Source organism: Crocodylus siamensis, chromosome 6, assembly GCF_052110815.1.
Source record: "Crocodylus siamensis isolate JL-2025a chromosome 6, ASM5211081v1, whole genome shotgun sequence".
Taxonomy (NCBI): Eukaryota; Metazoa; Chordata; order Crocodylia; family Crocodylidae; genus Crocodylus; species Crocodylus siamensis.
Window position 1 is genome coordinate 28,046,880 of NC_143400.1, and position 26,439 is coordinate 28,073,318.

Sequence of the window (26,439 nt, forward strand, 5' to 3'; positions counted from 1 at the left end):
TCTAGGAGCTGCAGCCCTTGCTGCATGGTGACCACCAGTGTTGGGCACTCAGCTGGACAGATGGGGTGACCCAGTCGGACAGCTCTTCCCTACTGGGTCTCACACTATGGGTACCTGCCCCAAGCTTCTGCCCCATTTGGAGGGAAGTGTTCTTGGGGTGACCTGTTTGGGACCCGCAGGCTGTGGTGGGTCTAGCTGCAAGCGGGGCATGGCAGTACCCCGGCCTGGTGGGGTGGAGCTGGTTACCAGCTGTCCTGAGCAAGGGACCAGGCAGTGACGATGTCTAAACCCTGGGTGGAAGGTGCTACCCAGATTTCGTCTCACCTTGTGGGCAGGTACTGATCAAAGAAGCAAAAACGGGTCTGCAGCCCAACTTTCATTTGCTTGCCCCTGAAAACATGAGAACAAATGTTTATCCCAAAATTCATCCGCCTGCCCGACAGCACACACAGGTTCTCACCTGTCCTGGCTGCGGGGGCTTGAGATCAGGCAGGAGATGCCCACAGACTGGCACCAGGTCTTCTTCAAGTTGCTGAGTCCTCCGAATTTCCCTCCCCCCATGCCCTGTATGTTCCAATAACTGATCCCTAGTTGCGTTTATCTACATTTCTTTGTTTCACTGAAACTTTTGGTACTGGACTGACCCAGATCTTCAGTGGACTGGGAAAGTGTCACTTAGTTGGGATTTCTATCCCAGGGAGTGAGGGAGGGTTTCTTGTTTCCTTTCCTCTCCATTGTGGATCGCTGGTCCTGTTTCCTTTACCTGACTTCCTGTTCCTCTCTGATAGACTGGGTGGTTTTTTTAGAAATCAGCTAAGCATTTTAAGAAAAATGTATCTATGATAGCAAAGTAACATCTAATACACATGGTTACATAAATCACGACTGCTACTACTACTCCAGGATAAAGCTACAATATAGCGTATATGGATTTTTTATTGTATGATCTTCCCTCATCTCCGTTTCAGGACTTGTGCTTGTTTCCTTGTGTGTGATGACTTCCTTTACTTGCTGGCAAGATTGCTGTCACATCTTGTGTTGCAGCACAGCCTGGCTGGACACCCCTATGTTGGTGCTGAGTCCAAGGACCGAGTGGCCACGAAGCTTGAGTGAGCGAGGACTCCTCCTGGGTGCAGGACACCCGAGTCCCTCAGTGGCTGTCACACAAGACCCTTGCAGTTGGGGAGGGTCTCTGAGGCACTCTGTGCTGGGGACCCTTGCCATACACCTCGATCTCCTGGTATTTGCTCCTCTCTCTGATCCATTTGGCCTTGTGGTGGAAGCAGCACCAGACTTGTGCCCATCGTCCTGTGCTGTGGGGGTGAAGGTCAGGGAGGCCTGGAGGCAGGACCCAGATGTCTCCTCCCTTGGTCTCCAGGCCTGGCAGAGGGTGTCTAAAGGTATCTGGTGATCAGGGGTCTCTTGGACCTTGTTGTTTCTGATCACCATGGTGTCCTCGCCCTTTCTCTGGTCCCATGTTGCACATGTGCCTTTGAGGAACATCCCCTTCATGGAGCAGCGCAGGGTCACCTCTTGCCCCACCAGGTACTGCTTTGGCCCCCACATGTTGGAGACTGTGACCTAGAAGGTGGTTGGGGTCAGCAATGCGTCTCTGGTCAAGGAATGGGTTAATATTCCCATGGACGTGGGGAAGGCAGGGGCTGGGCTAGCAGGTGGAGAAAGAGCTGTTAGGACAGGGGCTGGGGCTCCTCCTCTCCTCCTCTCCAAGAGTCATGGGGCTACAGGGTATGACAACGGGTGCTGTGCCCCAGGGTCTTGGTCTCACCACCCCAAGCACCATGGTGCTGGCTTCTGGGGGTGCTCAGGGGCTGGAGAGGGTGAGGGGGTCCTGGCCAGGGCCCCCCTGCAGCATCTGTAAAGGAAGGAGCAGGGCCCATCCCGCCTGGATCAGTGACACAAGGGGCACAGGGTTGGTTTGGGACTGCCTGGGACACGTGTCCAGCTTGGGATTGTAGGCAGGAATTGTGGTCCCTGCAAGCAGGAGGGCAACACCTCCCTGAAAGGGGTCCTGCTGCTTGTGGCACTGGCTCTGTCTGGGGAGAGGCCTTGGCGTCCCCGGGCTGTCCCTGTTGTAGCATTCCCTGCTCTCCTTGGCTCCCAGCAGCCCCAGCCTTTGCCCACACCCACGTATTCAGCTGATACCTTGCCGCCGCCATCACTGTGACCACATCGGGCAAAGTACCCGTTCTAGAAGTATGAGGACCACAGAGACACCTGTCATCACCACCCAGACTGCAACAACCGTGGGCACTGCACCAGAGAGACAGCAGCAGTGAGGCCGCGCAGGCAGGCTCCCCCACCCAAGCCACTGCCTGGTCCCTGCAGGAGCTGCCCCACAGACAGGTCCTCGAGCAGGGACAGACGGACTCTGCTCCCCTGCAGCCCACACCCCTCTGGCCCCAGCACCTTCCCAGTCACCTTGGGACACCAGGAGGGCGTGAGCAGGGCAGGGCTTGCAGAGTCCCCAAGGAGATGTAGATGTGCTGACTTACAAGTCACAGAGAGGGAGAGCTCCTCATGCAGCGGCTGTGCCAGGGCCTCATGCTCCACGTGGCAGGTGAACTTGCTGCCCATATTCCACCAGTTTGGGGTGAAGGTGTAGGTCACGGTGAGGCTGAGAGTCCCATCTTGGTAGTGCGCTGTACCTGGAGTCTGTCTGAGGCTCTCTGTATCTCAGCCACGTGGCGGTGTTGTCCTCCGGGTACAACACCCACATGTGGCACGGAAAGGACGTCTCTGTAGCTCAGATGACCGGGCGGGGACGGACACTCTTGGGGTAGCTGGAAGCGAGGGGAGAGCAGAGGGGCTGAGTCTTGCTGGGGCCACTCCTGTCCCGTGTTGGGTCAGAGGGGTCACAGCCCTGCGGTTTGTGCCCCAGGGCCAAGTACATGGCAGTGGGGACTGGCACGTAGGAGCCGGGGCATCCTGCCCAGGGGCCCTCCTTGTCTTGGCAGCCCCAGCTCTAACACTTACCCTCCTTGCACGTTGCTCTCCCTGCCGGCAGAGATCCCAGTGGCTGCAGAAGCTCTGGCCCCTGCCTTTGCCCTACGTGCTGGTCCTCCAGCTGGCTGTAGGCCCAGTGGGTGGGGAGGTGGCTGTGGGGAGCCCTGGGCCCTCCAGCAGGGATCAGAGGGGATGAGCCCCAGCGAGATCTGCAGCCTAGAAAGCTGTAGCCAGGAGGAAGGGGTGGACAACAGAAGAGATTGTGGTGGTGCTGGGGGTCGCTGCGAGGTCTACCTGCGTGCTCCTGGCTGGGAGGTGGCTCTTCTCTGTACACTCCATGCCTGTCGGGTTCCCCAGCTGTTCCTCTGCCTTGTGCCCCACCACACACTGGTATGGCCCCTCGTCTGCCACCCTCACACTGGAGAGTGAAAGGGAGCCGCCCCCTGGGAGAGGTGCTCATCCTTGGGCAGACTGGCATGGGGCTGGGCCTTGCATGTCACCTGGTTGTACTGCACCATGCACTTCTCCTGGAAGTACCATGCCACCCACAGGGAGCCCAGGGCCACGGGCCCCCTGACATCAAAGTGGCACAGCAGCAAGGCCTGGAGCCCAGCCGGGCGTGGGATGAGGGCTCCATGCACACCTGCAGCTGGGAGCCTGCGTGGAGGAGGTCGGGGGCAGTCAGCTGAGCAGCAGGGAAGGTCCGGATCCTGACCTGGTCTGGTCAGGGAGGGCCCTGGCCTTACCCAGTAGGACTTTCTGCTCCCAGGGCTGGGGATGGTGCTGACAGCTCCAGCAGCACCAGCCCATGGCAGAGGTGGGAGGATGCAGCGGCCACGGCTCCATGGTGGGGCCACCCCGCAGGGCGTGGTCATGGGTCAGGGTGACTGCCCGCTCCTGGCTCACACACTACACAGTCTGCCCCATCCAGCTGTGCTGGAGCCTGCAGGCTGGGAGCCCCCGGAGCCCTGGTGGTCCCTGCCTCTCGGGTTCCTGCCCAGCTCCCACCCCCTGAAGCAGGGCCGCAGATTGCGCCTCACCTGGGCCGGACAAGCCCTTGCTGGCTGAGGAGCTTCCCCTCCACGGACCCACCCCAAATGCCCCTTTGGGGCAAGAGGCACCCACCACCACTGCCCCCCAGTAGCAGCAGCAGCAGGAAGGGAGCAAGCAGCAGCATCTGGCTCACTGGGCCAGTCAGTGCCTCTGCTATAGATGGCTTGTCTCTTCAAATGGCTTCTCTCAACCTCTGTTAATGAACTGAGAAGGGAAACCCCAAATCTGGGCTGGGACTATGAGACTGTGTTTGGGTTAGGGAAGGGCAGAGGGTGGGTGTGCTAGGCAGCGCAGGGAACCAGTGTGGTTCTTGTAATGTGTGTGTGGTTTATTAAGGTGGCTTGGAAAAGAAAAGGTGCAATGGAAGTCTACGACAGAGGATGCATATATATACCTCCAGCAGCGTGGGAGGGTCCCTGGCTGCCAGCGATGTCCCCATGCAGCCCAGGCCCCGGGGTGGGGTCTGTCTGGGCACCTACATTGCCTCTGGCTGTGTCTGGTCCCTGGGATTGCCTCCCAGCCGCCTTGCTGAGCCCAGTCCCTGCAGCACTGCCCTCCTGCCGGGGCCACAATGGGGAATGGAGCTGTCAGCCCTGCGGGGCAACCAGTGTCCTCTTGGGGCTCTGGCGGGGCAGGGGTGGCTCTGGCTTAGCTGCTGCCCCAGGAAGAGGAGAGCCCCCAGCCCCAAGGCCATGCCGTACTCCCCGCACCTCAAGGGAGGCTGCCCTGTCACAGGTACCGGCTTGGGCATCCTGCTGCCAGCTCCGCGGGTCCCCTTGCGCTCTCTGTGCGGGGAGGGTCCCTAGCACCGGTTTCAGGGGGCTCCTAGCAACTGTTGGGGGGCTGCCCCACCCCACTCCCACCCCCTGTGATAGCAGAGCCCCAGGCTCTGGGGGCCCAGTCCCAGCTGGCCTGGCCCCTCCCCACACTCAGTAGGGAGAGATGGGGCATATCTGCTCCAGGGACCCCAACCTCCACATCTGCTTCCGAGGGTGTGGAGGGAGGTAGGCTCTGGGCCTGGGGACAGACTCTGGTATCTGGGCTCCCCGCTTTCTAACTCGCCAGATTCCCACTCCCCTCCCAGACAACCCAGGCATCCAGGCTCTCAAATCCCCTCCCCATTTTGGGTTCCCTGTCCCAATGACGCTGACACTTCTGACCCAAAACAAGACTTTACTTGGAGCGGGGGTGGGGGACGGGGGGGGGTGTCAGTAGGACTGGGGAGGGATCCATGTTGCGGCCCCGGCCAGGGCAGTTATGTGTGGGGGCAGTGGAGTGGGGTGGGGACTGGGGGAGCAAGTGCTCTGATGGTGGATCCTGGGCCCAGCTGGGGCGGCGGTGTTGGGGGCTGGACCATGGTGCCTGGGACAGTTCCCCGGCTACGGAGTCCGGTCCGGATCGATGGGACTTGTCTGTCCTGTGCTGCCTGAGGGCTCTGGCCACAACCTGGAGGGAAAGGCCCTGGGGATCCCTTGCAGCACTGGGCCCCTCTGCCGGCTCCGGCCCTGGGCTGGGGGGCGCCCAGCTGCATTGTCCATGCGATGTGGCCGCCATGGCCTAGTCCCAGGCCAGGCCCTGGGGTCCCAGCCAGGGCATGGGGTTGGCTCCGGCAGCTGCAACAAGGGGTGGGGGTCACCCCCTGACCACTGATCCTTGACCCTAAGCCCCCCAACCCCTGCACTCACCATCTGCACGTGTTGGCTCCGGGCCCCCCTCCATATTTTCGTAGGAGTCGGCATCTGTGGGCAGGACCCAAGGTCAGCGTGGGGGGGGGCATGGGGCTGGACCCTGACTCCCGGCTCCCCCCATGCCAAGTGTCTCTCTGGGTCCCTCAGGCAGGGCTAGGACCAGGGGGCTGCAGTACTGGAAGCAGGGGGTGAGGGTGGCTGGTTGCAGGGGGCTGGATTTTGGGGACAGGGGGCCGTGGTGCTGGGCTGACCCGGGCTTGTGCTGGGGGCAGGGGGCTCTGGTTAACCCTTCCCATACTTGCCTTCTTCACAGGCACGGTCGAGGCGCAGGCGGGGGTGCCGGGCGGGAGCTGCGTATAGCGCCCCCCCGGCCATGTCTTCGTAGGGCTGGGAGCCTGCAGGGCACAGGGACAGTCAGAGGATTTGGGGAGCCTCCCAGCACCTCTTCAAACTCCCCTGGCCCCCTCACCTGCTGAGCCGTCGCTGCGTCCGTCCTGCCGGTGGTCCCGATCCGGGGCCTGCTCCTCGGTGACCCCCAGCAGCAGCATCCGCAGGTCTGGGTGGCACGGGGCTGGGGTGAGGGGGCCCCAAAACAGCCCCAGCCCCTCCCTCCCACTCTTCAACAGGACCTGAAGCAGGTAGCCCCTCTGCCCCACCCTGCACTGGGCAAACCCAGGTATCCAGGATGCCCCACATAGTAAACGTAGGCCTCACTACCCCCATGGCCCCCAGCTGGGAGATGATCCCAAGGCCCCTGCCCCTGGCCCTGCCAGTGTCACCTGTCACCAGCCGGGCAGTGCCAGGGCTCAGCGGGGCGGCGTCTGTCTCCTCGGGGTTCTCGTACACGTCTGTGGGGGGTGAGTGTCAGCCGCGCAGCGGGGGCTGCTGCCACAGGGCACTGGGCTGGCCTTGTGGCAGGGGCTGGTGGGCACCAGATGGGGTGGGTCTGGGAGGTTGGGTGTGGGGGCTTGGGGGTCTGTCTCCCCTGGGCCCCTGCTAGGATCTCCCCCCCATGCCCCCAGAGCCCCCTGTTACCTTCTGAGTCGGGGTCTGGGGCAGCGGGTCCCTCGCGGGTGTTAGCGTACTGGAGTGCAGCTACGGGGTCAGGGTGCAGATGAGTGAGGGACAGGGGTAATCCCTCCATGCTCACCCCCCCCCCCACAGGGACCTCCCACTCACTTCCCAGGCCCCCCCAGTCACTGAGTATCAGTCCCGGGACCCCCCCCACTCCGCATTACCAGTGCTCCAGCTCTCATCGGCCTTGGCCTCCTCTGTGCTGTTCTCGTAGCAGGCGCTGTCTATGGGGGAAAAGGGGTTGTCTAGGAGATCACCCCAGACACTGGGGCTGGGTGAGGGGGTGAGGGTGCTGGGTCTGAGGGTGCGTTACCAGCAGAGACGTTGTCGCTGTCGGGGTGCTCGTAGCCCTCCTCCTCTTCCTCCTCTGGAGGATGGTGTGACGTACAGTCAGTTTTGAGGGTCTCCCCATAGCCCGGTCCAGGGAAACCCAGTGCTGCACCCGAGCTGGCCGCACCACTGCCTCCTTCCAGTCATTGTGCACGGCTGCCATGCCTCAGAATTGGGCCCATGCCAACCTCCCCATGTGGCGCCACAGCCCCCCGCAGGCACTGATCCCAAGCTGGAGCCTCCCAGCCCCCCCGGATCTGGGAGACTCACTCACCCTCCACCTCCGCAGGGCTCACGGGGGCCTCCAGGGTCCGAGACTTCCCTCGGCCCCCCACCGATGGTGCCATGTTCTCATAGGGGGCTGCCTCCGCCTGTCCTGGGGGGACACAGACTGCCAGTTGGGAGGGGCTCTGGGGTGGGGGGGAGGGGGAGGGGGGCATCACTCACCCTTGGCAGCCCCCGGGGGGGGCAGGATGTTCCCGTAGTGGGAGGGGGCAGGTGCCCCGTTCCCGGACACCTTGAAAAACCTCCTGGAGATACAAGGGGGGAGATGAAGAGCTGGACGGCCCCTGGCCCCCCCAAGGCCCCTGTCCTTGCCCCATAGCCCCCAGCCCCTTCTGCCCCCAGGGCCTCTGTCCTTGCCCCCAGCCCCTCCTATCCCCCAGCCCTCCCCCCATCCTGCCCCCCAGCACATCACCTCTTGGCCCGGTCCCCGAAACGTCTGCCTTGCCGTCGGCTGCGCAGGGCTGGGAATGGGGGTGCAGGGGGTGAGAAGGGGCCAGGGCACATCCCTCCTGCCCCCCACAACTTGCCTCCAGGCCCCAGCTCTTAACGCCGAAGCCCTCATCCCCTTCAGCTCCCCACCCCACCCTGCCCCCACAGCTTCCCAGCCCTGCCCACAGCAGCCCGCTCACCTCTCCGGACCCGGCAGGAGACAAGCAGGACAACCAGGCCAAGGATGAGGTAGGCGAGCCCTGTGCCCCCCACGACCCAGTGCTGGTGGCCGAGGCGCTGCCACCAGGCTGCAGAAGGACAGAGGGGACAGAGGTCAGCCCCCAGGCCTGCCTGTACCCCACCCCCAGCCCTGCATGCTGAGGACTTCGGGGAGCGGAGTGGGGCTGGGACCCAGACACCTGGGTTCTTACCTCAGTACCAGCCCCAGCTCCTCCTGCCCCTGGCACCCACCTGGGAGGCGCAGCACGGCTAGCTCCACCTGCGTGCTCCAGCCACCCCTGGAGCACTTGTAGGTCCCAGTGTCGCCTGGCACTGCCTCAGGCAGGACCAGGCCGGCCCCTGCACCCGTGTCCAGCCGCAATCCATAGCGCGGGTCCCGCCGGGCCACCATCTCCATGACTAGGGACCTGTTCAGCATCTCCCGCCACCAGGACAGATGGGCATGGGTCCAGCCGTTGGGCAGGGCTGCAGAGTTCAGGCAGGGCAGGCGGGCGGGGGCCCCCACTGGCACTGTCAGGTTCTGGGCATCTGCAAGGGGGTGTGTGAGAAGCCAGGCATCCGGCCCCCGCCCCACCGCCCTCCCAGGAAGCCCCAGTGCCCACCCCGTCTCACCCCCCACAGTGAGGTGCACCCGCCAGGCGCTGGGCAAGCAGCTGTACCAGCCAGCCTGCTCCACCTTCAGGTTCTTGATCAGCAGGTCCATGCCCTCCAGCTGGTACAGATTGGACGACAGCTTCAACGGCTGTTCCTGGCCCCGCTTCCACAAAAAGCTGTTATTGTGGGATTTCAGCTGCTGTCCACTCAGGTTGGCCTGGCAGGGCAGCCGGACCTGGGCACCCAGTGCCCCAGCCAGAAACAGCTCCTCTGGAGGGGGGGCATGAAGTCAGGGGGAGCCCCATAGCACTGACCCTGCCTCCTGCCCCGTGCACCCCCACCTTCCCCTGCACTCAGCATGGACCCCTCCACGCAGCCCGCCCCAGCCCCTGCTCCATCACCCCCCTCTTCCCCCCCATGGCTCACTGCTCTCTGGGACGTTCAGCAGCACGAGGCCCCTGCCCAGCTGGTTCCTGTCTGGGTTCGAGCCCTGCTGGCAGCGGTAGATGCCGGCGTCAGCAGCAGAGACATTGGGCAGCCACAGGGCCCCCCAGGCCCCGAGCCGCACATCCTGCAACCCCTGGCTCCTCGTCACATTGAGCTGCAGCAGCTCGCGGCCCCCTGGGCCCTGCCAGCACAGGGAGAGCGGCTGCAAAGCCTCTGTGTCCCTGTTCCCGGGACCCTGGCAGGGTAGCACGGCCGTGCCCGACTCTGTGGGGCGGGAGAGGGAACGGCCTCAGTTCTGGCCCCTGCCAGCTGGACCCTGGCCCCCAGCCTGGCCACAGTCTGCCCCCCAGCCTGTGATCCCTGCCGTGACCCCCTGCCTCTAGTCTGGCCGTGTCCTGCCCCCCAACATATGACCCCTTTCCTGACCCCCTGGTCCCTGGCCTGGCCACAGCCTTTCCCCCACCTCTGCGACCTCAGCCCTGGCTCCCTGCCTGGCCCCAACCTGTGACCCTTGCCCCCTGCCCCATCCACTCCCAGCTCCCACCTGTGATGTTCACCCGTGTGGCTGCCTCCTGGTACCCCTGGGGGTCCGTGCCGTGGGCCCTGGGGCTCCGCCAGCCCTCTGGTGCCGGGAACAGGGGCAGAAGCAGCAGCAGGAGGCAGCGCATGGCAGGCGCCATGGCGTCCCTCTGCCTGGGCAGGGGACAGGGCGGGACGCAGCGATGCCCAGGTGCAAGCGGGGGGCTCTGGAGCGTGACGTTCTCAGCAGCAGGTCCCCCGGGACTGGGACGCAGCTGGCGGCGGTCACGGGGTGGCTACACCTCGCTCCGCCAGGATAGGTGTGCTGAGGTGGATGCGCAGCCCCCAGGGCCCAGCTCGGCCTCTGCCCCGCTGGCCCCATTTCCGGGCCGGTCCCCAGGGGTGCCAGGCCGTGCAGGCGGTAAACACCCTTGCAGCTGCGCGGGGGCGGCTTCCTGCCTGCGGCTCCCAGGTGGCACGGCCTTCACGGCTGGGGGCCCTGGGTGCATGCTGGGGTCTGGGCCTGGGACCATGGTGGGGGCTGGTTGCTAGGGCAGCAATGATGCCAGGGGACTGGATTCTCAGGGTGGTTGCTAGGGGGTGTTGTTGCCATGGGAACTGGCTACCTTGAGGTGGTTGCACTGGGGGGCTTGTTTTCAGGGGAACAGTGGCCAGGAGCAGTTGTTAGGGACCTATTTTACCAGTGCTTGTTTCTAGGGGTAAGGTTGCCCAGGGCATGGTTGCTGCTGGGGATCGGTAGGACTAGTGGCCAGCGGACCAGATGGACAAGGGCGAACGCCCTTCGGCCCGGCTCGGGTCTTTCCGGCCGTCCCGGCTCCCCTGGGGCCTTTCCGGATTTGTTCGGCTATTTCCGGAGCTGTTTGGCTGCTCTCGCACATTTTCGGACGCTTGGCTCTGTTCGGGCTTTTCCGGCCAAGCTCGGGTCTTTCCGGCTCACCTTCGGGCGTTTCCGCTTCCGCTCGGGCATTTCCGTGCTTTGCCAGCTGGTGTCGAACCCGGAAGCGCCCGGGAGCCCCCGGCGCGTGAGGCGGCATGGAGGGTGCGGGGGTGCGACGTACCTGGATGGGGGACCTCGGGCGGGGCCAGGCTCTAGGGGGCAGGAGCAGGAGCAGGAGCAGGAGCAGGCAGGCGGGGAGGTTATTCCTTGGGGGAGGGGTATGGTGGCAGGGGGCAGGGCTTGGATGTATAGGGGGCGTGGGGGGTCCTGTGTGACCCATCCGTGCTCCCCATTCCTGTGTGCCCCCCCAGGGCCGTGCCAGGCTGAGGAGCCACCCGGGGGCCTCCCTAGCCCCCCGCTGGAGCTGGAGGCGGACGGGGGTGGAGACCCCCAGGCCACGATCCGGGCATTGCAGGCAGAGCTGGCAACAGTGCGAGCCGTAGCTGCTGTGAGTGAGGCCACCAAGCAGGAGGCCGTGGCTGCTGTGCAGCGCCGCTGCCAGGATGAGGTGGCGTCCCTGCAGGCCATCCTCACTGGTGAGAAACCCCCCCGGCAGCAGGGTTCCCTCTGCCAGGTTCCCAGACACTGCCAGGCTCTTGGTTCCTGGCACGGGCCTCTGCTGGGCTCCTGGATGCCAGGGTTCTCTGCGCGGGGGTCCCACATGCCTAGGTTCATGGTGTGGGGAATTTCAGATGCCTGAGTTGGTGTTCCTGGACGTTCCTGGACATCTGGGTTCATGGTGTGGCCCTCTGCGTGTCCCCTGCACACTTGGGTTTGCCACGTGGATGCTCCAGAGCCTGGGGTTTGTGGCAGGGGTATCTGTGGACATCCTGAACACCTGGGCTCACCACACAGGCATTCCCTGGTGCCTGGGTTGGCTGTGTGAGTGCCTCCGTGGCTGGAGATCTCCATCCCCCTCACAGAGCTGCTGCCTGTCCCCCACCAGAGTCCATCAACAGCTATGAGTTGCGCCTGGCCGCCCTCAGGCAGGAGCAGCGGGGAGGGGGGATCCGGCCCTCTGCCCCCCCCCTCGACTCCCTGGAGCAGCAAATGGAGAAGGTGTGGCCGTGGGCCAGTGGAGGTGTTGGGGTCCTGGTGGGGGAAGGGGATCCAGGCATTAACCATCCCCTTGCTGCCCCCCATGACAGGCGCAGGAGGATGCATCCCGGTTGCGAGGCATCGTGCTACCCATGGAGGAGGAGATCGCTCAGCTCAAGGCCAAGCTGGGCTGGGCTGAGGCCCTTATCCGGGACTTACGCGGGGGACAGGTCAGCTGGGGACCAGGACCGGGGGGGGGGGGCAATGCTCCTCACTGCGAATCCACAACTCCCAAGACAGTGTGCCTCCTACCCAATCCGTAAGCCTCCTCCATCGCCCCTTCCAGTGCTCCTCACTTCTGATCTGCAGCTTCCTCCAAACCCCCGTCACTCCCTGGTGATGCTGCTTCTAACCCACAGTCCCCACAGTGGTGCCCTCCACTCCTGGCCTGCAGCCTACCTTCATTGCCCCTCAGCCATGTCCTGTTCTCCAAACCTGCAGCCTGCCTGTGGCCCCTGGTGATGGTCCTCACTCCTGATCCACAGCCCCTCGCATCACCCCTTGGCAATGCCCTCAACGCTCCCTGACAGCCTCCATCCCCACAGGGCTCCCTGGGTGGCTCATCCGAGTCCCTGCTGTCTGAGCCTGGGAGGCCGGGGCCTGAGGAGGAGGAAGAAGAGGAAGGGGAGGGCGGGGTCCTGGCCTTTGCCCGGGGGGGTGACAGCCTCTCCATTGGTGGCTCCCCCCGGCCTCACCGGCCCAGCCCAGACCCCAGCCAGGGCCCTGGCCCTGGGGAGCAGGATGACACGGCCTCACTCATCTCCATGGCCACCCTGGTTCCTGAGAGCATCTACCTGCCACCCCCTGGCTTCCAGCTGGTGCCTGCCGCTGAGTGGGGCCAGCTGCAGCTTGAGGTGAGTATGATAGTGGGGAGGGGTGGGGGTGAAGTCTGGGGGGGTCCCCTTGGGATGTGACCTCCGATCCCTTCCCTTTGCCCCATCCAGGTGAGGCAGCAGCAGGAGCAGCTGGAGGCTGCTTTGCAAGAGAAGTTGGGGCTGGAGGAGGCACTGAGGCGCAGCAGTGAAGACTGCGGCAAGCAGGCGAGCCCCCTCCCCACCTCCCTGGTGGTGCCTTCTCCCAATCTGCAGCCCCTCCCCCAGCACCTCTGGGGCATTTGGGGGTGTCCTAGATTTCCCTGTTCTGCCCCAGGTTCAGGTGCTGCTGCATCAGGTCCAGAGATCAGAGCAGCTGCTGCAGAACCTGCAGGTGACTGTGAGCCAGACCCAGCACCGGACTCAGGAGCAGCTGGTGTGTGGGGTCAGGGGTCAGCTCGGGGGACGAGGGGTTCATCCAGGGTGGGGGGAAGGGGTATCCGCCCTGCTGCTCACCCTCTTCTCCCCCATCTCAGGCTGAGCTGGCATTGGCCCACAAGCGCCTCAGCCATGAGGTTCAGCGCCTAAGCGAGGAGAATGAGGGGCTCCGGGACACCCGGCCCCACCTGGCCCCCGGTGATGGGCACCCTGACCTCGGCTCCTCCCAGGTACCTACTGCAGGACAGGATCAGGGTGGGTGCCCCCACCCCAGAAACCGCAGGCCCTGGTGTGCAGGGGATGGGTTTGGGGCTGATTGAGTCTCAACCGCCAGGAACTGTCACAACGGGCAGAGGAGCACCAGGCAGAGCGGCTGCGCATTGAGATTGTGGGACTGCGGGAGCAGCTGGAGCAGGAGGTGGCAGCTCGGGGCCAGCTGCAGGCCCAGCTTGACAGCCAATGCGATGACAGCCGTAAGCAGGGCCAGGGACAGGTCTGCTCTACCCCCCTCCCTTCCACCAGCTGCAGTAACTTCTCTCTTGTCTCTCCACCGGGCTGGCAGAGCTCATGGAGGGTAAGTGTGGGTGTGTGGGGTCAGGGGATGCAGCTGTATGAGGTTATGGGCTGGCACCTGCAGCTCACCCCTGTCCTCTGTGTCTCCTTCCCTCCAGCCTCACTGTGCAGTGTCCAGTCGGAGATGGAGCGGCTGCAGCAGGCCCTGGCACAGGTAAGCAGGGGTGGGAGGCTCGGGGGCAGCTGGCTGGGGTTGGAAGGGTGTGGGAGCCTGGTGGGGTGGGTGCTGGGAGATGGGACAGCACTGTGGGGTGGGGATGGGAAATGTGGAGGTGCTGGGACTGTGGGGGTGGTGGTGTGGGGTCGGGGCTTTGCAGCATTAGGCATGGGCACTGGTGGAGAGGTCTGAGGCAGGCGTGGAGGGTGGTACATGGGGGCTGTGTGGGTCTCTCCCCAGGAGCAGGAGCGGGCGCAGGGGCTGGAGGCTGAAGCTGAGCAGCTGCGGGGGGAGCTGGTGCAGCAGCAGCAGCAGGGCCAGACCTGGGAGCAAGAGAAGGTGAGTGAAGTGGGGTACCAACTCTCTGACTGAGCCCTGGGGGCACTGACAGTGTCTCCGTTTTCCCCCCTGACCCCATGCAGATGGGGCTGGTGGCGGCGCTGGACACCAGCGAGCAGGTGCAGCGGGATTTCGTGCGTCTCTCCCAGGCCCTGCAGGTGGGTTGTGTGGGGGGGGCATGTGGCTACGCAGGGGCACCCCACTGCATCTCACTGTCCTTTGCTGCCCCCCAGGTGCGGCTAGAACAGATCCGCCAGGCCCCGTCGCTGGCTGAGGCGCGGCGTGTCGCCGACGGAGCCCCCCTGGACGTGGCTGCTGTGGCGCCCCCAGCCAGGGACCAGCCCTGAGGTGCAAGGGGCCCTGGACTGTTCCCTTGTGTGGGGCTGAGGGAAGACTGCCCAGCCTCCGCCTGGCAGCCCTCAACAGTGCTCTGCCTCTCAGGGATGCCCTGGCTGCATGCCAGCCACACACGGGCAGGGGCTGGGCCTAGGCCCCCCAACTCCTGCTCTTGACCCCACTGTTACTAATACGTGCAACAGCTCCGCCCAGCACTGACCTGGGCCGGGTGGGACCCCTGTCTCCCATGCTAACACCCCTGCTAGGGATTAAAGATCACTGTGTTGCCACCCATTTCCCAGCCTATGTCTGTCTGTATGCACCCCAGGGGCTCAGGGGTCCATCTGTCCGCTGGTGCCAGCACTGTCTGCGACAATTGGTCCATGGTTCTGCACCACCACCCAACGAGCACCGGCAAGGGCTCACAAGCCTCGTTGGGGGTGCTGCCCTACTGCAGGCATTAGGAGGTGGAGCTGCCCGCGGTCCTTCACGCCCCTGGAGTCCTGGGGGGCTGGGAGGAGGAGCCCGGGCCTGGGCGGGGGAGGGTCCTCCTGGGTCATGGAGGCAGGCTGTGAGGGATAGAGTGGACACAGAACATCGAGTTCCTCTCGTGGGGGGGTGGAGAGAGCCGCTGTTGGTGGGCGGAGCGTCTCCCCCAGCACCATAGAGTCGCTGCACAGTTACGGGGCGGCTACTGAGTCTCCCGGGGTGTGGGATAGAGTGGCCATGAGGCTTCATGAACATAGAGCCTGGCGGGCGGAGCGTGTGCCGAACCAGTGAGACTGTAGTTAGAGCGCCGTATTTCCGGTCCGAGGCGGCCAAGGACCGGAAGGGGCTTGCTGGTCTCTCTTTCTGCCGCGCATCCTCGCCTTACCTTTGCAGGTCTCCCTCGCTTCCCGCCCGGTCCCAAGATGGCGGCGCAAGCGATGGTGCTGCGCGGGGCGTACGGCGGGGCCGCCGGTCGGTGCTTTGTGGGGGGCGCGAGCCTGGAGGGGGGCGAGTTTGGGGCCAGGCCTGGGTGCGCGAGTTGCACGTGGGGGTGAAGGTCATGGGGCGCGCGGCGGGGTGGGGTCCGGGTTACGCCGCTCCCGGGGCAGAGCGCGGGGTAACCAGGCATCCGGGCCACAGTCCGAGCCCGGGGCCATGCTGCGGAGGAGCCCTGGTACGCGCTGGGACAACCCTCCTTTTCCGTCTCCCGCAGGGCTGCGGAGCTGCCTGTCCCGCTCCGTGCTGGGCGTTCTGGGCGTGGTAAGGAGGGGCCAGGTGGCGGGGGGGGCCTCGGACTGGGGGGCTGGGCTAGGTGGGGATGCTGACTTCTCCCCCTGTGCCCAGGTGGCCTCAGCCCCCAGCCCCACCGCTGTCTGGCGTCGCAGCTTCGCCGTTGAGGCCAAGAAGACATACGTGCGGGACAAACCCCACATTAATATAGGCACTATTGGCCACGTGGACCATGGCAAGACCACGCTCACGGCTGCCATCACCAAGAGTGAGCCCCCTTTTAATGATCTCCCTAGAGAACCTAGATGCCCAGGCTCCCATCCCCCCAGCCTTCTGGGAGCAGGGGAGACCCCGGTGTCCAGGCATCAGCTGACCCCTGCCTCTGGCCCCCCCCCAGTCCTGTCGGAGACGGGCAGCGCCAAGTTCCGGAAGTATGAGGAGATTGACAACGCGCCAGAGGAAAAGGCACGCGGCATCACTATCAATGCTTCGCACGTGGAATATGCCACCGCCAACCGGCACTACGGCCACACTGATTGCCCTGGCCATGCCGATTACATCAAGGTGCCTGCCCATACTGCCACCCCTTTAAGATTCCAGTGCATGGGGGGCATCCTAGAATCCTGTGGGCTTCAAGGGTCAAGATTTCTGAGCTGGTACCCCTGGAGCCCATGGCTCAGCATGTGGGGAGAACCTAGGTATCCTTGCTCTTGCCCTCTGCCCTTTCCAGTAGGAACATGGGTCTGGGACACGCTCACATGTGCATCTATATACCAACACATAAAGGGAACCCAGGGGTCCAGGATGCACCCCTTCTTCTGCCCCTAGACCTGGCTCTTGGGCCCGGGTGCAACACATGGAGAGATCCCTGGCGTCTGGGATATGCACGCACCCAACTTCTCCCTGCCCTGTCCTGATGGCTGCCCCCACCCCCCAGAACATGATCACGGGCACGGCGCCCCTCGATGGCTGCATCCTGGTAGTGGCAGCGACGGAAGGGCAGATGCCGCAGACCCGGGAGCACCTGCTGCTGGCCAAGCAGGTGGGTGCATGGTTGGGGGGGGGTGGTTCTCTGAGGTGGGGCCCCCCTGGTGTCAGGACTGGGTGGGGGATAATGGGTTTCCACTTTGAAGAAGTCTGAGCAGCCAGAACCAGGGAAAAACCCCGGTGTCCTCAGTTTTATCCCAGTAGGGCTTGCTCCCCTCCCAAGGAAACTTGGGGTCCGGGGTCCCAGCCCCCACTCCCCTCCCAGAACCAGGAGAGAACCTAGGTACACAGGCTCCCCTTGCCCGCTTAGAGCTGGGATTGCACCCAGGTATTGGGGCTTGCAGCCACCCCTGTGCTCACCCCACTTCCCTTGCAGAGAACCCAGGCGTCCTGGCAGGGGTCGGAGGGAAGTAGTTGCTGCTGCTCCCTGTACCTGACTGCCTTGTATTTCCCTGGTCCTAGATCGGGGTGCAGCATGTGGTAGTGTACGTCAACAAGGCAGACATGGTATCTGACAAAGAGATGCTGGACCTTGTGGAGCTGGAGATCCGTGAGCTGCTTTCTGAGTTTGGCTATGATGGCGAGAAGACGCCTGTCATCTTCGGATCTGCCCTCTGTGCCCTTGAGGTAGGTCCCTGCCCGCGGCCGTGGCCGGGTCAGCCTGTTTTGTCCCCTTCCCCACTCTGGTGGTTTGGTCCAGCTGTCAAGTGTTGTCCCCTCCCTTCCTCGTAGAACCGGGAGCCTAAAATGGGCCTGGAGTCGGTGCTGAACCTGCTGGAGGCTGTGGACACCTACATCCCGCTGCCACCACGGGAGCTGGACAAGCCCTTCTTGCTGCCCATTGAGGGCACCTGTTCCATCCCAGGTACCACCCTCCCTTGTGGGGGGCAGGGTCCTTCAGCTGGGCTTGATCTCATCCCTCACCCCTATCTGCTGCAGGCCGGGGCACGGTGGTGACAGGGACATTGGAGCGTGGCACTATCAAGAAGGGGGACGAGTGTGAGTTTATGGGGCACAACAAGAAACTACGCTCTGTTGTCACAGGTGGGTCTCGCCAGTGTGTTCTGCTCTGGTCCTGGGAATTGCCTCTGCTACTTCTTTGGGGCATGGGGTCTACCCCCCACCCCACGCTTTACATCCTGTAGCTGGGAATTCTTCTCAGGAATGGTGTCCCCTACTCCCTGGGACTAGGATTCTCCCTAACCCTGCTAGAGATGGTCTGATGCCCTTCCTGAACTGGGGTGCCTTAGCTTCCCCTCAGCTGTGGAAACCCCCTCTTCTGAGCAGTGGTCTGAGCTATTCTCTGTTTTTTTGAGTTTTAACGCCTTCCAGAATGGTCTCTTCCTTTTGCCTGTACTGGATATTCCCCCCCCCCCTTCTTCCTACCTACAACCACCCTGGCCATTGTCTAGAGGCCCCCCAGCCTGCTGGTTTTTTATTTTTCCTGGACCTGCCCCCCTCCACTGTACCAGGCCCCCTCTACTGCTGCCCTGAGCTCCCTTCCTTCCCTGCAGGGATTGAGATGTTCCACCAGAGCCTGGACCGGGCGGAGGCTGGCGACAACGTGGGTGCACTGGTGCGGGGGCTGCGGCGTGAAGACGTGCGCCGGGGTATGGTCATGTGCAAGCCGGGCTCCATCGAGCCCCACCAGAAAATTGAGGCACAGGTCAGGGGCTGGGGCAGTGGTGTGGCACTGGGTTGGGTTGGGGGGTCGTGGGCTGGCTGTGACTTGTGCCCCTTTCCCCACCCTAGGTCTATGTGCTTAGCAAGGAGGAGGGAGGGCGCAGTAAGCCATTCGTCTCTGGCTACAGGCCTGTCTTGTTCTCACTCACCTGGGACATGGTTGCCCGCGTTTCCCTGCCCCCTGAGAAGGTATGAGCCCCCTCGCCCCGGCTGCATGCCCACCCTGCCATGCTCTGCCTGCCCTGACCCTGCCTTGGCGTCCACAGGAGCTGGTGATGCCTGGGGAGGACACGAGTCTGACACTGACACTGCGGCAGCCCATGGTGCTGGAGACAGGGCAGCGCTTCACAGTGCGTGATGGCAACATCACCATCGGCACTGGTGTTGTCACCCGCATACTGGAGATCAGCGCTGAGGAGCGCGAGGCTGCTGCTGGGTGATGGGCTGGACACTGGGGGGTGGGGGTTTATTGTGAATAAAAGTGTTGGACTTTGCACAAGCTGTGGGTGCTGTCGGGGGGACATGTGCCTGGGGATGTGGGGGGGGGGCTCGCAGCGGGGACTACTCTCGCTGTGTACCTGGCACAGGCACAACCTGACCCTCCTACAGCTGTTGCCGCAGTGGGACCGTTGCCCGTGACGCATGCGCACTGCTCCCTCAACCTCAGCTTCCTTCTGCGGTGTGGGTTCTCCTGGTCCAAGCATTGCGCATGCGTCCCAGCCCAATGTCGCTTCGTCCGGCGCAGCGAGCGCAGGGACGTGGCGGGGGGCGCATGCGCAGGACCCCGAAGAGGCAGCAACTAGTTCTAGCCCTTGTTCCAATCGCATACTTCCTTCCGCGCAGGCGCAGTGCGGAGGCAACGCCTTCCCTTCGCCTCATTGTGCAGAGGAGCCCGCGCCTGCGCACTGAGCCCGAGGGGGAGGGGAGGGGCAGCCGCGCACGAGACGCCGCCGCCACCATCTGCCGCCGCCAGAGCCGGGACTCGCGCGCGTGACACCGCCTTGGAGAGGGCAGGGCTAATTCGGTTGCATCAACCGCGTGCCTTAATAGCTGCTAACGGCCGCCGCGCCTCGATCCCTCGCCCGGCGCCACCGCGCAGACGCGGCTCACTCGTCCTCCCCCTCCTCCGTCGGACTGCGCAGGCGCGGCCCGCTCCCCACCCCTACGGGGCCCTAGTGCGCAGGCGCGGCTCGCCCCGCCCCCTGCCCGGCACTGCGCAGGCGCGGCTCGCCCCGCCCTCCCCGCTCCGGGCCTCGCTGCCGGCGCCGCCATGTTGAAGCAGCCGCAGCCGCTGCCCCCCCCCGCGCCCGCCACCGGGCCCCCCCCGGCCACCGGGCCGCCCGCTGCTCCGGCCCCAGCGCGCAAGGCTGCGCCCAGCCCCAACGGTAGCCTCAGTCCCGGGGGCGCCCGCTCGCCCGCCGCCGCCGCGCCGCCCCCCGCCGCCGCCTCGTCAGCTGCGGCGCCCGGCGGGGGGGGCGGGCCCGGGGGCAGCGGCGGCGGCGGTACCAGGTAACTCCGCGCAACGGGCCAGGCCGGGGTGGTAGGCGGTTGCGCATGCGTCGGCTGGGGGGGGGTCACGTGAGGCCGGGACAGTTGTGGGGTCTCGGGAGGGGGTTCGAGCGCGGGAGCGGCCGCTGATTGGTCTGTGCGGCAGCCAATCGGCGCCTCCTAGCGGCGGGTGGCTCCAGGGTCAGCGAGGCAGTCTTTCTCTACCCCGGACCTGGGGAACTCTGGTGTCCTGGTGACATCACAGAAATTGGGGGACTCGGGGGTTGTGGGGGGACAGCCCCTGAGGTCGGGGACTCAGGGTTCCCAGCGATGTCACGGGGCTTGGGGGATTCAGCTCTTGCCTCATGGTCTGCGCTGTGACCTGCCCCTCAACAGGAGACTGGACACAGGTGACTGGACTATCTTAGGGAAGAGGGGCAGGGACATAAGAGTCTGGGCGGTGGTGGGGGTCTGCAGGGATCTGGTCCCTAGCTGGACTCACCTTGATGTGTTTGGTTTGTTTTAGGGGTCAGAGTACTGGGAAGGGGCCTCCCCAGTGCCCGGTAAGTACCTGGCAGGCTGGGGGGCAGCCTCCCCACAGGGCTCTGGCTGCGCAGTCCCCTATGATCCCCGACCTCTGCTCACTTGGGGCACAGAGGCAGGTCGAGGCCCCGTGTCAGGGCTTCTCCGCTCACAGACCTGCCTGGCGCGGTCCCCCCGTGGGGGTGACCCGCTGCCACAGCCCTGGGTGGGGCAGCTTGGGGCTGATGACGTCTCCCTGGCGGCAGGTGTTTGAAGGTGTCTACAACAACTCCCGCATGCTCCACTTCCTGACAGCCGTCGTGGTGAGTGGGGCTCTGGGCTGTGTCAGGGGCTGGAGGCTAGGAAGGAGGGGGTGACAGAGGGGTCCCACTAATGCCAGCTCAACATCCAGGGTTCCACCTGTGATGTGAAGGTGAAGAACGGCAGTACCTTTGAGGGCATTTTCAAGACGCTTAGCTCCAAGGTAGGTGCTGGGCTGGGGCTGGGGCTAGAGCTGGGGCTGGGGCCAGCTGTGATGGTTCTCCTATCCTGGCAGTTTGAGCTGGCTGTAGACGCTGTGCACCGCAAGACGTCGGAGCAGATGGCTGGGCCGCGGCGTGAGGACATTGTGGACACCATGGTGTTCAAGCCGGCTGACGTCATGCTGGTTCGCTTCCGCAACATTGACTTCAACTATGCCACGAAAGGTAGTGGTCTGGTCTGGTTCCCTTCTTTTGCCTGGATTTCTCTGGATTGGGTTGCCCTGACCCTGTGTCTTCACCCAATCTTTCCCTCAGACAAGTTTACAGATTCGGCCATCGCCATGAACTCCAAGGTGAATGGGGAGCACAAGGAGAAGGTGCTGCAGCGCTGGGAGGGCGGCGACAGCCACAGCGATGACTATGACCTCGAGTCCGATCTGGTGAGGTTGCGGCTGGGGTGGGGGGGGCAGGGCCAGGGGCACCGGAGCCAGGTCTCACATGTTGTTTTTGCTGTTGTAGTCCAACGGTTGGGATCCTAATGAAATGTTCAAGTTCAACGAGGAGAACTATGGTGTGAAGACTACCTATGACAGCAGTTTAGCTTCTTACACGTGAGCCTGTAGCTGGGGGCTTGGGTGGCTGGACCAGCATGTGGGGTGGGGCTGCCAAGTTGGTATCTGTCATCTTAGGAAGCAGGGACCAGGATTTGGTTTCTTTTTTGCTCTCGCTCTGGTTCCTGAGATAATCAGCCTCACAGACGGGAGGGGAAACTCCCTAGAGGCACAGGACCTTGTCCTGAGGTTTGGGGTAGGCTGGAGTCAGGTGGGGGGCGTGGTCCTCCTGCAGCCACTCTGCCCATGAGGTGCTTGGCTGCAGCAGCTGGCTCCTGTCCAGAGACCTGGCCTGGACCTTGGTGCCAGCTGGGAGGTGTGGGGTCTGAGTGTGGCTGTGCCTGGTGCAGTGTGCCCCTGGAGAAGGACAACTCAGAGGAATTCCGGCAGCGTGAGGCACGGGCGGCGCAGCTGGCGCGAGAGATCGAGTCAAGCCCACAGTACCGGCTGCGCATTGCCATGGAGAACGACGATGGGCGGAGCGAGGAGGAGAAGCACAGTTCCGTGCAGCGCCAGGCCTCTGGCCGTGACAGCCCCAGCCTGGCTGTCAGGTGCGCCAGGCCCCGGGGGTTTGGGGGCCGCTCTTCCCCTGCCCTGGCACCTGACTGACCCGTATCTGCCCTGTAGGGATGGCAAATACAACCCATTGCCACAGCGCGTGCGCGAGGGCTCCCGTGGAGGTGTGCGCTGCAGCAGCTCGCGTGGCGGGCGGCCAGGTGTGGGGGCCCTGCCCCCCCGTGGTGGTGGTGCCCACCACTCAGATGGCGGTGCCAGTCCTCTGCCTGATCCGCGTGGCATGAATGGAGGTGAGGCAGGGGCCAGGGGCACAGGCAGCGGCTGCCCAGTATGGAGCGGGTTCTAATCTCCGCTGTCCCCCAGGTCCCTCACGGATGTCGCCCAAGTCACAGCGTCCCATCCGCGGTGCCAAGGCCATGTCGTCTCCTGGCGGCCGTACTGTGGAGGTCTCGGCAGCTCCGCCGGCAGGTAGGAGGGGGATGGGGCCAGGGATCTCTGCTTTGGTGGTGGGTTTAGGTACTCAGCACTGCTTCTGTCTCCTTGCAGTGGGTCGCATGTATCCCCCACGCTCCCCCAAGGCGGCACCAGCTCCAGAGTCTGCGGCTGCCCCCACATCCCCCTCTGAGTCCAGGACGGCGGCTTTGGAGCCCAGCACTGTTGCCACCCCTAGCCCACCGTCACCCAAGGCGGGTGCCGCCATGCTGCCTGCTGCCCCTGAGGGTGAGGCATTTGTGGTCTGGGTGGGAGGTTGGGGCTAGGGCAGGGGCCATGGGCTCATAGGTGTTTCTCTGTTCTGCAGCGAAAGAGGTGCCAGTGCCAAAGGACCCTGGCCGAGCCGCTGAGGTGGCAGGGCCCCCGGAGCCAGCCAAGCCAGCCAGCAAAGGTTTGCAGCTGCCTGGGGGGCGGGGAGTGGGCAGGGGTGCTGCTGGGTTGTGGTCTCACCCGCTGCCCCCCACCACCCCACCAGTAGGGCTTCAGACGGAGCAACAGCGAAGCCAGCTGGAGGAGCTGCGCAAGTTTGGGGCCCAGTTCAAGGTGAGGTGAAGTGCAGGGAGGGGAGGGGGTGCTGGGCCATATGTCCACGCTGGGGTCAGGCTGACCTTCTGTTTTCCCCCCCCACAGCTCCAATCTAGCAGCTCTCCCGAGGCCGGCCTGGAGGCCTTCACTGCGCGGCCGAAGGAGTCGGCACCTGAGGGCAAAGGCAAGGAGAAGGTGGCTGAGCCCTGCGAGGGGCAAGAGGAGACCCCCAAGCCTGGTGGGGCTGCCCCGGATCTGGTGCCGGAGGGTGGCAAGGAGGAGAAAGGGCTGTTGGAGGGGACTGAGCGCCAGGAGCCTGCCAGTCCCCCAGGCAAGGCTGAGGCTGAGGACAAGGAGGACGGGCCTGTGTCAGAGTGAGTGTTCCTGTAGGGCTGTGTAGGGTTGGGAGGCTGTTTCCTCTGGTCCCTGTCCCCATTTTACCCTTGCGTCCTCCCCCATAGGCAGGTGAAGAAATCAACGTTGAACCCCAATGCAAAGGAGTTCAATCCCTCCAAGACGCTGCTGTCCGTGGTGAGCGGGTGCCAGGGCCGCACGGGTGGGGGGTTGAGGCTGGGCCTGGTGCTGACCCTGCTGCCCCCACAGAACAAATCTACAAGCACACCCACGTCGCCAGGGCCCCGCACCCACTCGACACCATCCATCCCGGTGCTGGCGGCTGGGCAGAGTGGCATGTACAGCCCCCAGTACATCTCCTACATCCCGCAGATCCACATGAGCCCTGCCGTACAGGTAATGAGCGCCATGCCGTACCACACTGCAGGCTCCCCTCTCCCTTGTACCTCATCGTGCCTTAACCCTCTTCCTCCCCAGGCCCCACAGATGTACCCGTACCCTGTTTCCAATTCTGTGCCTGGGCAACAGGGCAAGTACCGGGGCGCCAAAGGTGAGTAGAGGGGCCGGGGGCCAAGATCTGGACCTGGGGGAGGGCTCCTGGCTGGACCTATCTCATCTTGCCACGCCCCCCAGGCTCGCTGCCCCCACAGCGCTCGGACCAACACCAGGCAGCCTCTGCACCCCCCATCATGCAGGCAGCAGCAGCTGCGGGGCCCCCACTCGTGGCAGCCACCCCCTACTCTTCCTACATCTCCTATAACCCGCAGCAGTTTGCTGGGCAGCCTACCATGATGCAGCCTATGGCCCACTACCCCTCGCAGGTGAGCCAGGAGGCCTCTGGGGTGCAGAGTACTGGCCTGTAACCCGGGGGACCAGGGGCTGGGAGGGGTGGGTGTGCCCGTGGCAGGCAAGCTGGGGGCTGTGTGCCTGGGGGAGATGGATTGGGAGGGGCTGTATGTGCCTGGGGTGCACTGTGTTAGGCTAGGAGGAGTGGGAGTGTGTGGGGGATGTTGGGCTGGGTGTGCCTGAGAGGGGCTGCATCTCTTGTGGGGGAATGGTCAGGCTGTGGGGGGCTGTGTGTGCTGGAGGGTGTCAGGCTGGGAGGGGTGAGTGTGTGTGTGGGGGTGTTGGGCTGGGTGTTCCTGGTGGCTGTGTGATGGTGGCTGGGGAGGAGCAGTACATGCCTGGGGCCAGGCTTTGCTGACCCCTGCATGGTGCTGTGCTGGCGGCAGCCTGTGTTCGCGCCCATGCTGCAGAGCAACCCACGCATGATGACATCAGGCAGCCACGCCCAGGCCATTGTCTCATCCTCCGCTCCCCAGTACCCTCCAGCTGAGCAGCCTGCACCCCAGCCGCTCTATGGTGAGAGGGCCTTGCCGGAGTACGAGTATGGGGGAAGAGGTGTGGCCCGGCCAGGCCTGGCTCAGCCCCTTGTTCCTCTGCCCTACAGCCACCGTCCACCAGTCCTACCCACACCACGCCACCCAGCTGCACCCCCACCAGCCGCAGCCTGCCACTACGCCCACCGGCAGCCAGACGCAGGCCCAGCATGCTGCTCCCAGCCCTGTGCAGGTACCGGGGGGCTGCCACAGGGGTGAGGGTGCTGCGGGTCTGCCTCCTAGAGCGCAGCTCACGCCGGTCCCTGTCCCCTAGCACCAGGCTGGGCAGGCGCCACACTTGGGCAGTGCGCAGCAGCAGCCCAATTTGTACCACACGGCCGCAGCGCTGACAGCCACACCGCCCTCCATCACACCGGGCCCCGGTGCCCAGTCCCCACAGACCAGCTTCCCGCAGCCTGCTGCCGTCTATGCCATCCACGCTCACCAGCAGCTGCAGCACAGCTACCCCAACATGGCCCATGTCACCCAGGTACTGCCTGTGTCCGTTGTGCTGTACCTCCCCCCCACCCTGTACCCACTGTGCACTCATACTCCCTTCCTCCCCACAGGCCCATGTGCAGACGGGGCTGCCGGCTGCGCCCCCCCCACACCCCGGCGCGCCGCATCCGCCCCAGGTGATGCTGCTGCACCCACCGCAGACCCATGGTGGGCCCCCACAGGGTGGTGTGCCCCAGAGTGGCGTGCCCACCCTCTCAGCCTCCACTGCAGCCCCCTACACTTACATTGGTCACCATCAAGGTGAGTGGGGCCCTGCTTGGGGGTGCATAGGGGGCTTTCTAGTCTCCCTCTCATACCCACCACTAATACTCCCTTCTTTTCCCACAGTTCAGTCCCACCCGTCCCAGCAGCTGCCATTCCACCCCCCTGGGAACTGATGCCTCTGGTCCTGGCTGTGAACTGAGATGCGCCCAGTGCAGCCCAGCCTGGCCCAGTCCATCATGCTGGGGGAGCAGGGGGCACCACCAAGCACCTTTGGGGGGTGGGGGGGAGTGGCATTTTTAGAAGCGGGGGGTGTCAGTTACTGCCCCCCCCCGCAGCTGCCCCAATTCCAGCCTTTTATTTCCTAATATTTATAAGGGGGTCAGGCTGCAGCGGGCGCCGCCGGGGGGCCGTTGCTGCTGGGGAGTGGGGGGCAGGGTGGTCCTGTGGGCTGTTCCTCTTTTCTTGTTTTTTGAGGATTTGGGTTTTTTACCTCCCCCATCTCCCTGTTCCCCATGCTGGGCCGAGCCAGGCCAGGCCAGGCCAGGAGGTGCGGCCATGGAAATGATGCACCTGGGACTAGTTACAAAAAAAAATTAAAAAGGGAAAAAAAATACAAAAAAATGTAAAAAACCGAAAAAAATTAAAATTTTAAACTAACTCCAGCCCCTGCTTTGCACTGCTTTGTGTATCCGTGCTTGTATGTGCGCGTGTGCAAGGTCCTAGGGGCTGTAGGAGGACTGTTCTGCAGGGGCCGCCGCTCTGGAGATCTGCCCTTCCCGCCGCGACTCGACCATGGTTTTTCTTTGCTGGGGGGTGGCGGTGCGGAAATGTCCTGGTCCCAACATAGCGCATGCGCGCGGCAGGACGGACTGTTCTCTCCCCGGTTCTATGGTTCCCGGCCGCTCCGTCGCTCTGTCAGGGCCTTCCTGCCTCTCGATGGTGCAGGTCTTTCGCTCTGGTACCAGCCAGGCTCCTCTCTATGGTCGCGGCGGCTGCCGGAAGCCGCTCTATCCTGCGGCTCCGCTCCTCCGTGGTGCCGGAAGCCCCGCGACCCCGCTTGCGCCAAGCAGAAATGGCGTCACCAACCTGGAAACACGACAGTGCAGCTCAGCCGGGGATAAGGTA

At 64.1% G+C, this 26,439-nt stretch overlaps 4 protein-coding genes across 16 annotated transcripts; 3 read left to right on the forward strand and 1 right to left on the reverse strand.

Moving 5' to 3' along the window:
- Positions 1–926: 926 nt before the first annotated feature.
- CD19 (CD19 molecule) lies at positions 927–9,816 on the reverse strand. Of its 6 annotated transcripts, XR_016442952.1 has the most exons (19): positions 9,649–9,816; positions 9,084–9,368; positions 8,676–8,927; positions 8,295–8,591; positions 8,024–8,131; positions 7,807–7,855; positions 7,557–7,639; positions 7,384–7,485; positions 7,093–7,146; positions 6,944–7,003; positions 6,741–6,800; positions 6,485–6,553; positions 6,175–6,261; positions 6,008–6,100; positions 5,703–5,756; positions 2,995–3,188; positions 2,514–2,801; positions 2,164–2,271; positions 927–1,581 (listed from the first exon to the last, which is right to left on the reverse strand). XR_016442952.1 is itself a non-coding variant. In XM_090051712.1 (16 exons), exons 1-16 carry the CDS (start codon positions 9,782–9,784, stop codon positions 5,397–5,399), a joined length of 2,049 nt encoding a protein of 682 aa, XP_089907838.1. In that variant the 5' UTR covers positions 9,785–9,816; the 3' UTR covers positions 5,070–5,396. The 6 variants fall into 6 exon arrangements, 2 of the variants coding, with proteins under 2 accessions (XP_089907838.1, XP_089907839.1); XR_016442950.1 differs by having other exon boundaries at positions 6,175–6,553; XM_090051712.1 differs by lacking the exons at positions 927–1,581; positions 2,164–2,271; positions 2,514–2,801; positions 2,995–3,188 and adding an exon at positions 5,070–5,656.
- Positions 9,817–10,540: 724 nt separating this feature from the next.
- RABEP2 (rabaptin, RAB GTPase binding effector protein 2) lies at positions 10,541–14,820 on the forward strand. 5 transcript variants are annotated; one of them, XM_090051731.1, is made up of 13 exons: positions 10,541–10,683; positions 10,893–11,117; positions 11,528–11,640; positions 11,730–11,849; positions 12,225–12,533; positions 12,624–12,719; positions 12,829–12,927; positions 13,028–13,159; positions 13,264–13,503; positions 13,601–13,656; positions 13,900–13,998; positions 14,082–14,156; positions 14,232–14,819. In XM_090051731.1, exons 1-13 carry the CDS (start codon positions 10,677–10,679, stop codon positions 14,239–14,241), a joined length of 1,581 nt encoding a protein of 526 aa, XP_089907857.1. In that variant the 5' UTR covers positions 10,541–10,676; the 3' UTR covers positions 14,242–14,819. The 5 variants fall into 5 exon arrangements, with proteins under 5 accessions (XP_089907857.1, XP_089907856.1, XP_089907859.1 ...); XM_090051730.1 differs by having other exon boundaries at positions 13,264–13,402; positions 14,232–14,813; XM_090051733.1 differs by lacking the exon at positions 14,082–14,156 and having other exon boundaries at positions 14,232–14,818.
- A 285-nt stretch (positions 14,821–15,105) lies between these two features.
- Positions 15,106–18,721, forward strand: TUFM (Tu translation elongation factor, mitochondrial). 2 transcript variants are annotated; one of them, XM_090051741.1, is made up of 11 exons: positions 15,106–15,294; positions 15,536–15,582; positions 15,667–15,820; positions 15,950–16,116; positions 16,490–16,594; positions 17,002–17,166; positions 17,272–17,404; positions 17,479–17,583; positions 18,054–18,205; positions 18,292–18,411; positions 18,489–18,721. In XM_090051741.1, exons 1-11 carry the CDS (start codon positions 15,246–15,248, stop codon positions 18,660–18,662), a joined length of 1,371 nt encoding a protein of 456 aa, XP_089907867.1. In that variant the 5' UTR covers positions 15,106–15,245; the 3' UTR covers positions 18,663–18,721. The 2 variants fall into 2 exon arrangements, with proteins under 2 accessions (XP_089907867.1, XP_089907868.1); XM_090051742.1 differs by lacking the exon at positions 15,106–15,294 and having other exon boundaries at positions 16,381–16,594.
- Positions 18,722–18,886: 165 nt separating this feature from the next.
- On the forward strand, positions 18,887–25,976 carry ATXN2L (ataxin 2 like). Of its 3 annotated transcripts, none has more exons than XM_090051711.1 (23): positions 18,887–19,731; positions 20,237–20,273; positions 20,499–20,555; positions 20,645–20,716; positions 20,789–20,939; positions 21,030–21,154; positions 21,234–21,325; positions 21,676–21,876; positions 21,953–22,131; positions 22,205–22,309; positions 22,388–22,561; positions 22,641–22,724; positions 22,809–22,876; positions 22,964–23,232; positions 23,320–23,386; positions 23,462–23,608; positions 23,690–23,762; positions 23,846–24,033; positions 24,445–24,574; positions 24,663–24,784; positions 24,866–25,081; positions 25,161–25,350; positions 25,438–25,976. In XM_090051711.1, the coding sequence occupies exons 1-23, from the start codon at positions 19,493–19,495 to the stop codon at positions 25,485–25,487; spliced, it is 3,036 nt and encodes a 1,011-aa protein (XP_089907837.1). In that variant the 5' UTR covers positions 18,887–19,492; the 3' UTR covers positions 25,488–25,976. The 3 variants fall into 3 exon arrangements, with proteins under 3 accessions (XP_089907837.1, XP_089907836.1, XP_089907835.1); XM_090051710.1 differs by having other exon boundaries at positions 18,889–19,731; positions 22,812–22,876; positions 23,320–23,389; XM_090051709.1 differs by having other exon boundaries at positions 18,891–19,731; positions 23,320–23,389.
- Positions 25,977–26,439: the final 463 nt, after the last annotated feature.

Bases quoted from the DNA above. Each gene is read 5' to 3' on its own strand.
- RABEP2 (XM_090051730.1), top strand. The intron at 11,118-11,527 runs GTGAGAAACCCC...GTCCCCCACCAG, and splicing joins CCTGCAGGCCATCCTCACTG to AGTCCATCAACAGCTATGAG. The intron at 12,928-13,027 runs GTGTGTGGGGTC...CCCCCATCTCAG, and splicing joins ACCGGACTCAGGAGCAGCTG to GCTGAGCTGGCATTGGCCCA.
- ATXN2L (XM_090051709.1), top strand. From the start codon at position 19,493: ATGTTGAAGCAGCCGCAGCCGCTGCCCCCCCCCGCGCCCGCCACCGGG. The intron at 20,940-21,029 runs GTAGTGGTCTGG...TCTTTCCCTCAG, and splicing joins CTTCAACTATGCCACGAAAG to ACAAGTTTACAGATTCGGCC. The intron at 23,233-23,319 runs GTGAGTGTTCCT...CCTCCCCCATAG, and splicing joins GAGGACGGGCCTGTGTCAGA to GCAGGTGAAGAAATCAACGT.
- TUFM (XM_090051741.1), top strand. From the start codon at position 15,246: ATGGCGGCGCAAGCGATGGTGCTGCGCGGGGCGTACGGCGGGGCCGCC. The intron at 15,821-15,949 runs GTGAGCCCCCTT...GCCCCCCCCCAG, and splicing joins CACGGCTGCCATCACCAAGA to TCCTGTCGGAGACGGGCAGC. The intron at 16,117-16,489 runs GTGCCTGCCCAT...CCCACCCCCCAG, and splicing joins GCCATGCCGATTACATCAAG to AACATGATCACGGGCACGGC.
- CD19 (XM_090051712.1), bottom strand. From the start codon at position 9,784: ATGGCGCCTGCCATGCGCTGCCTCCTGCTGCTGCTTCTGCCCCTGTTC. The intron at 7,856-8,023 runs GTGAGCGGGCTG...CCCCATTCCCAG, and splicing joins CTCCTGCCGGGTCCGGAGAG to CCCTGCGCAGCCGACGGCAA. The intron at 6,801-6,943 runs GTAATGCGGAGT...CTGACCCCGTAG, and splicing joins CGATGAGAGCTGGAGCACTG to CTGCACTCCAGTACGCTAAC.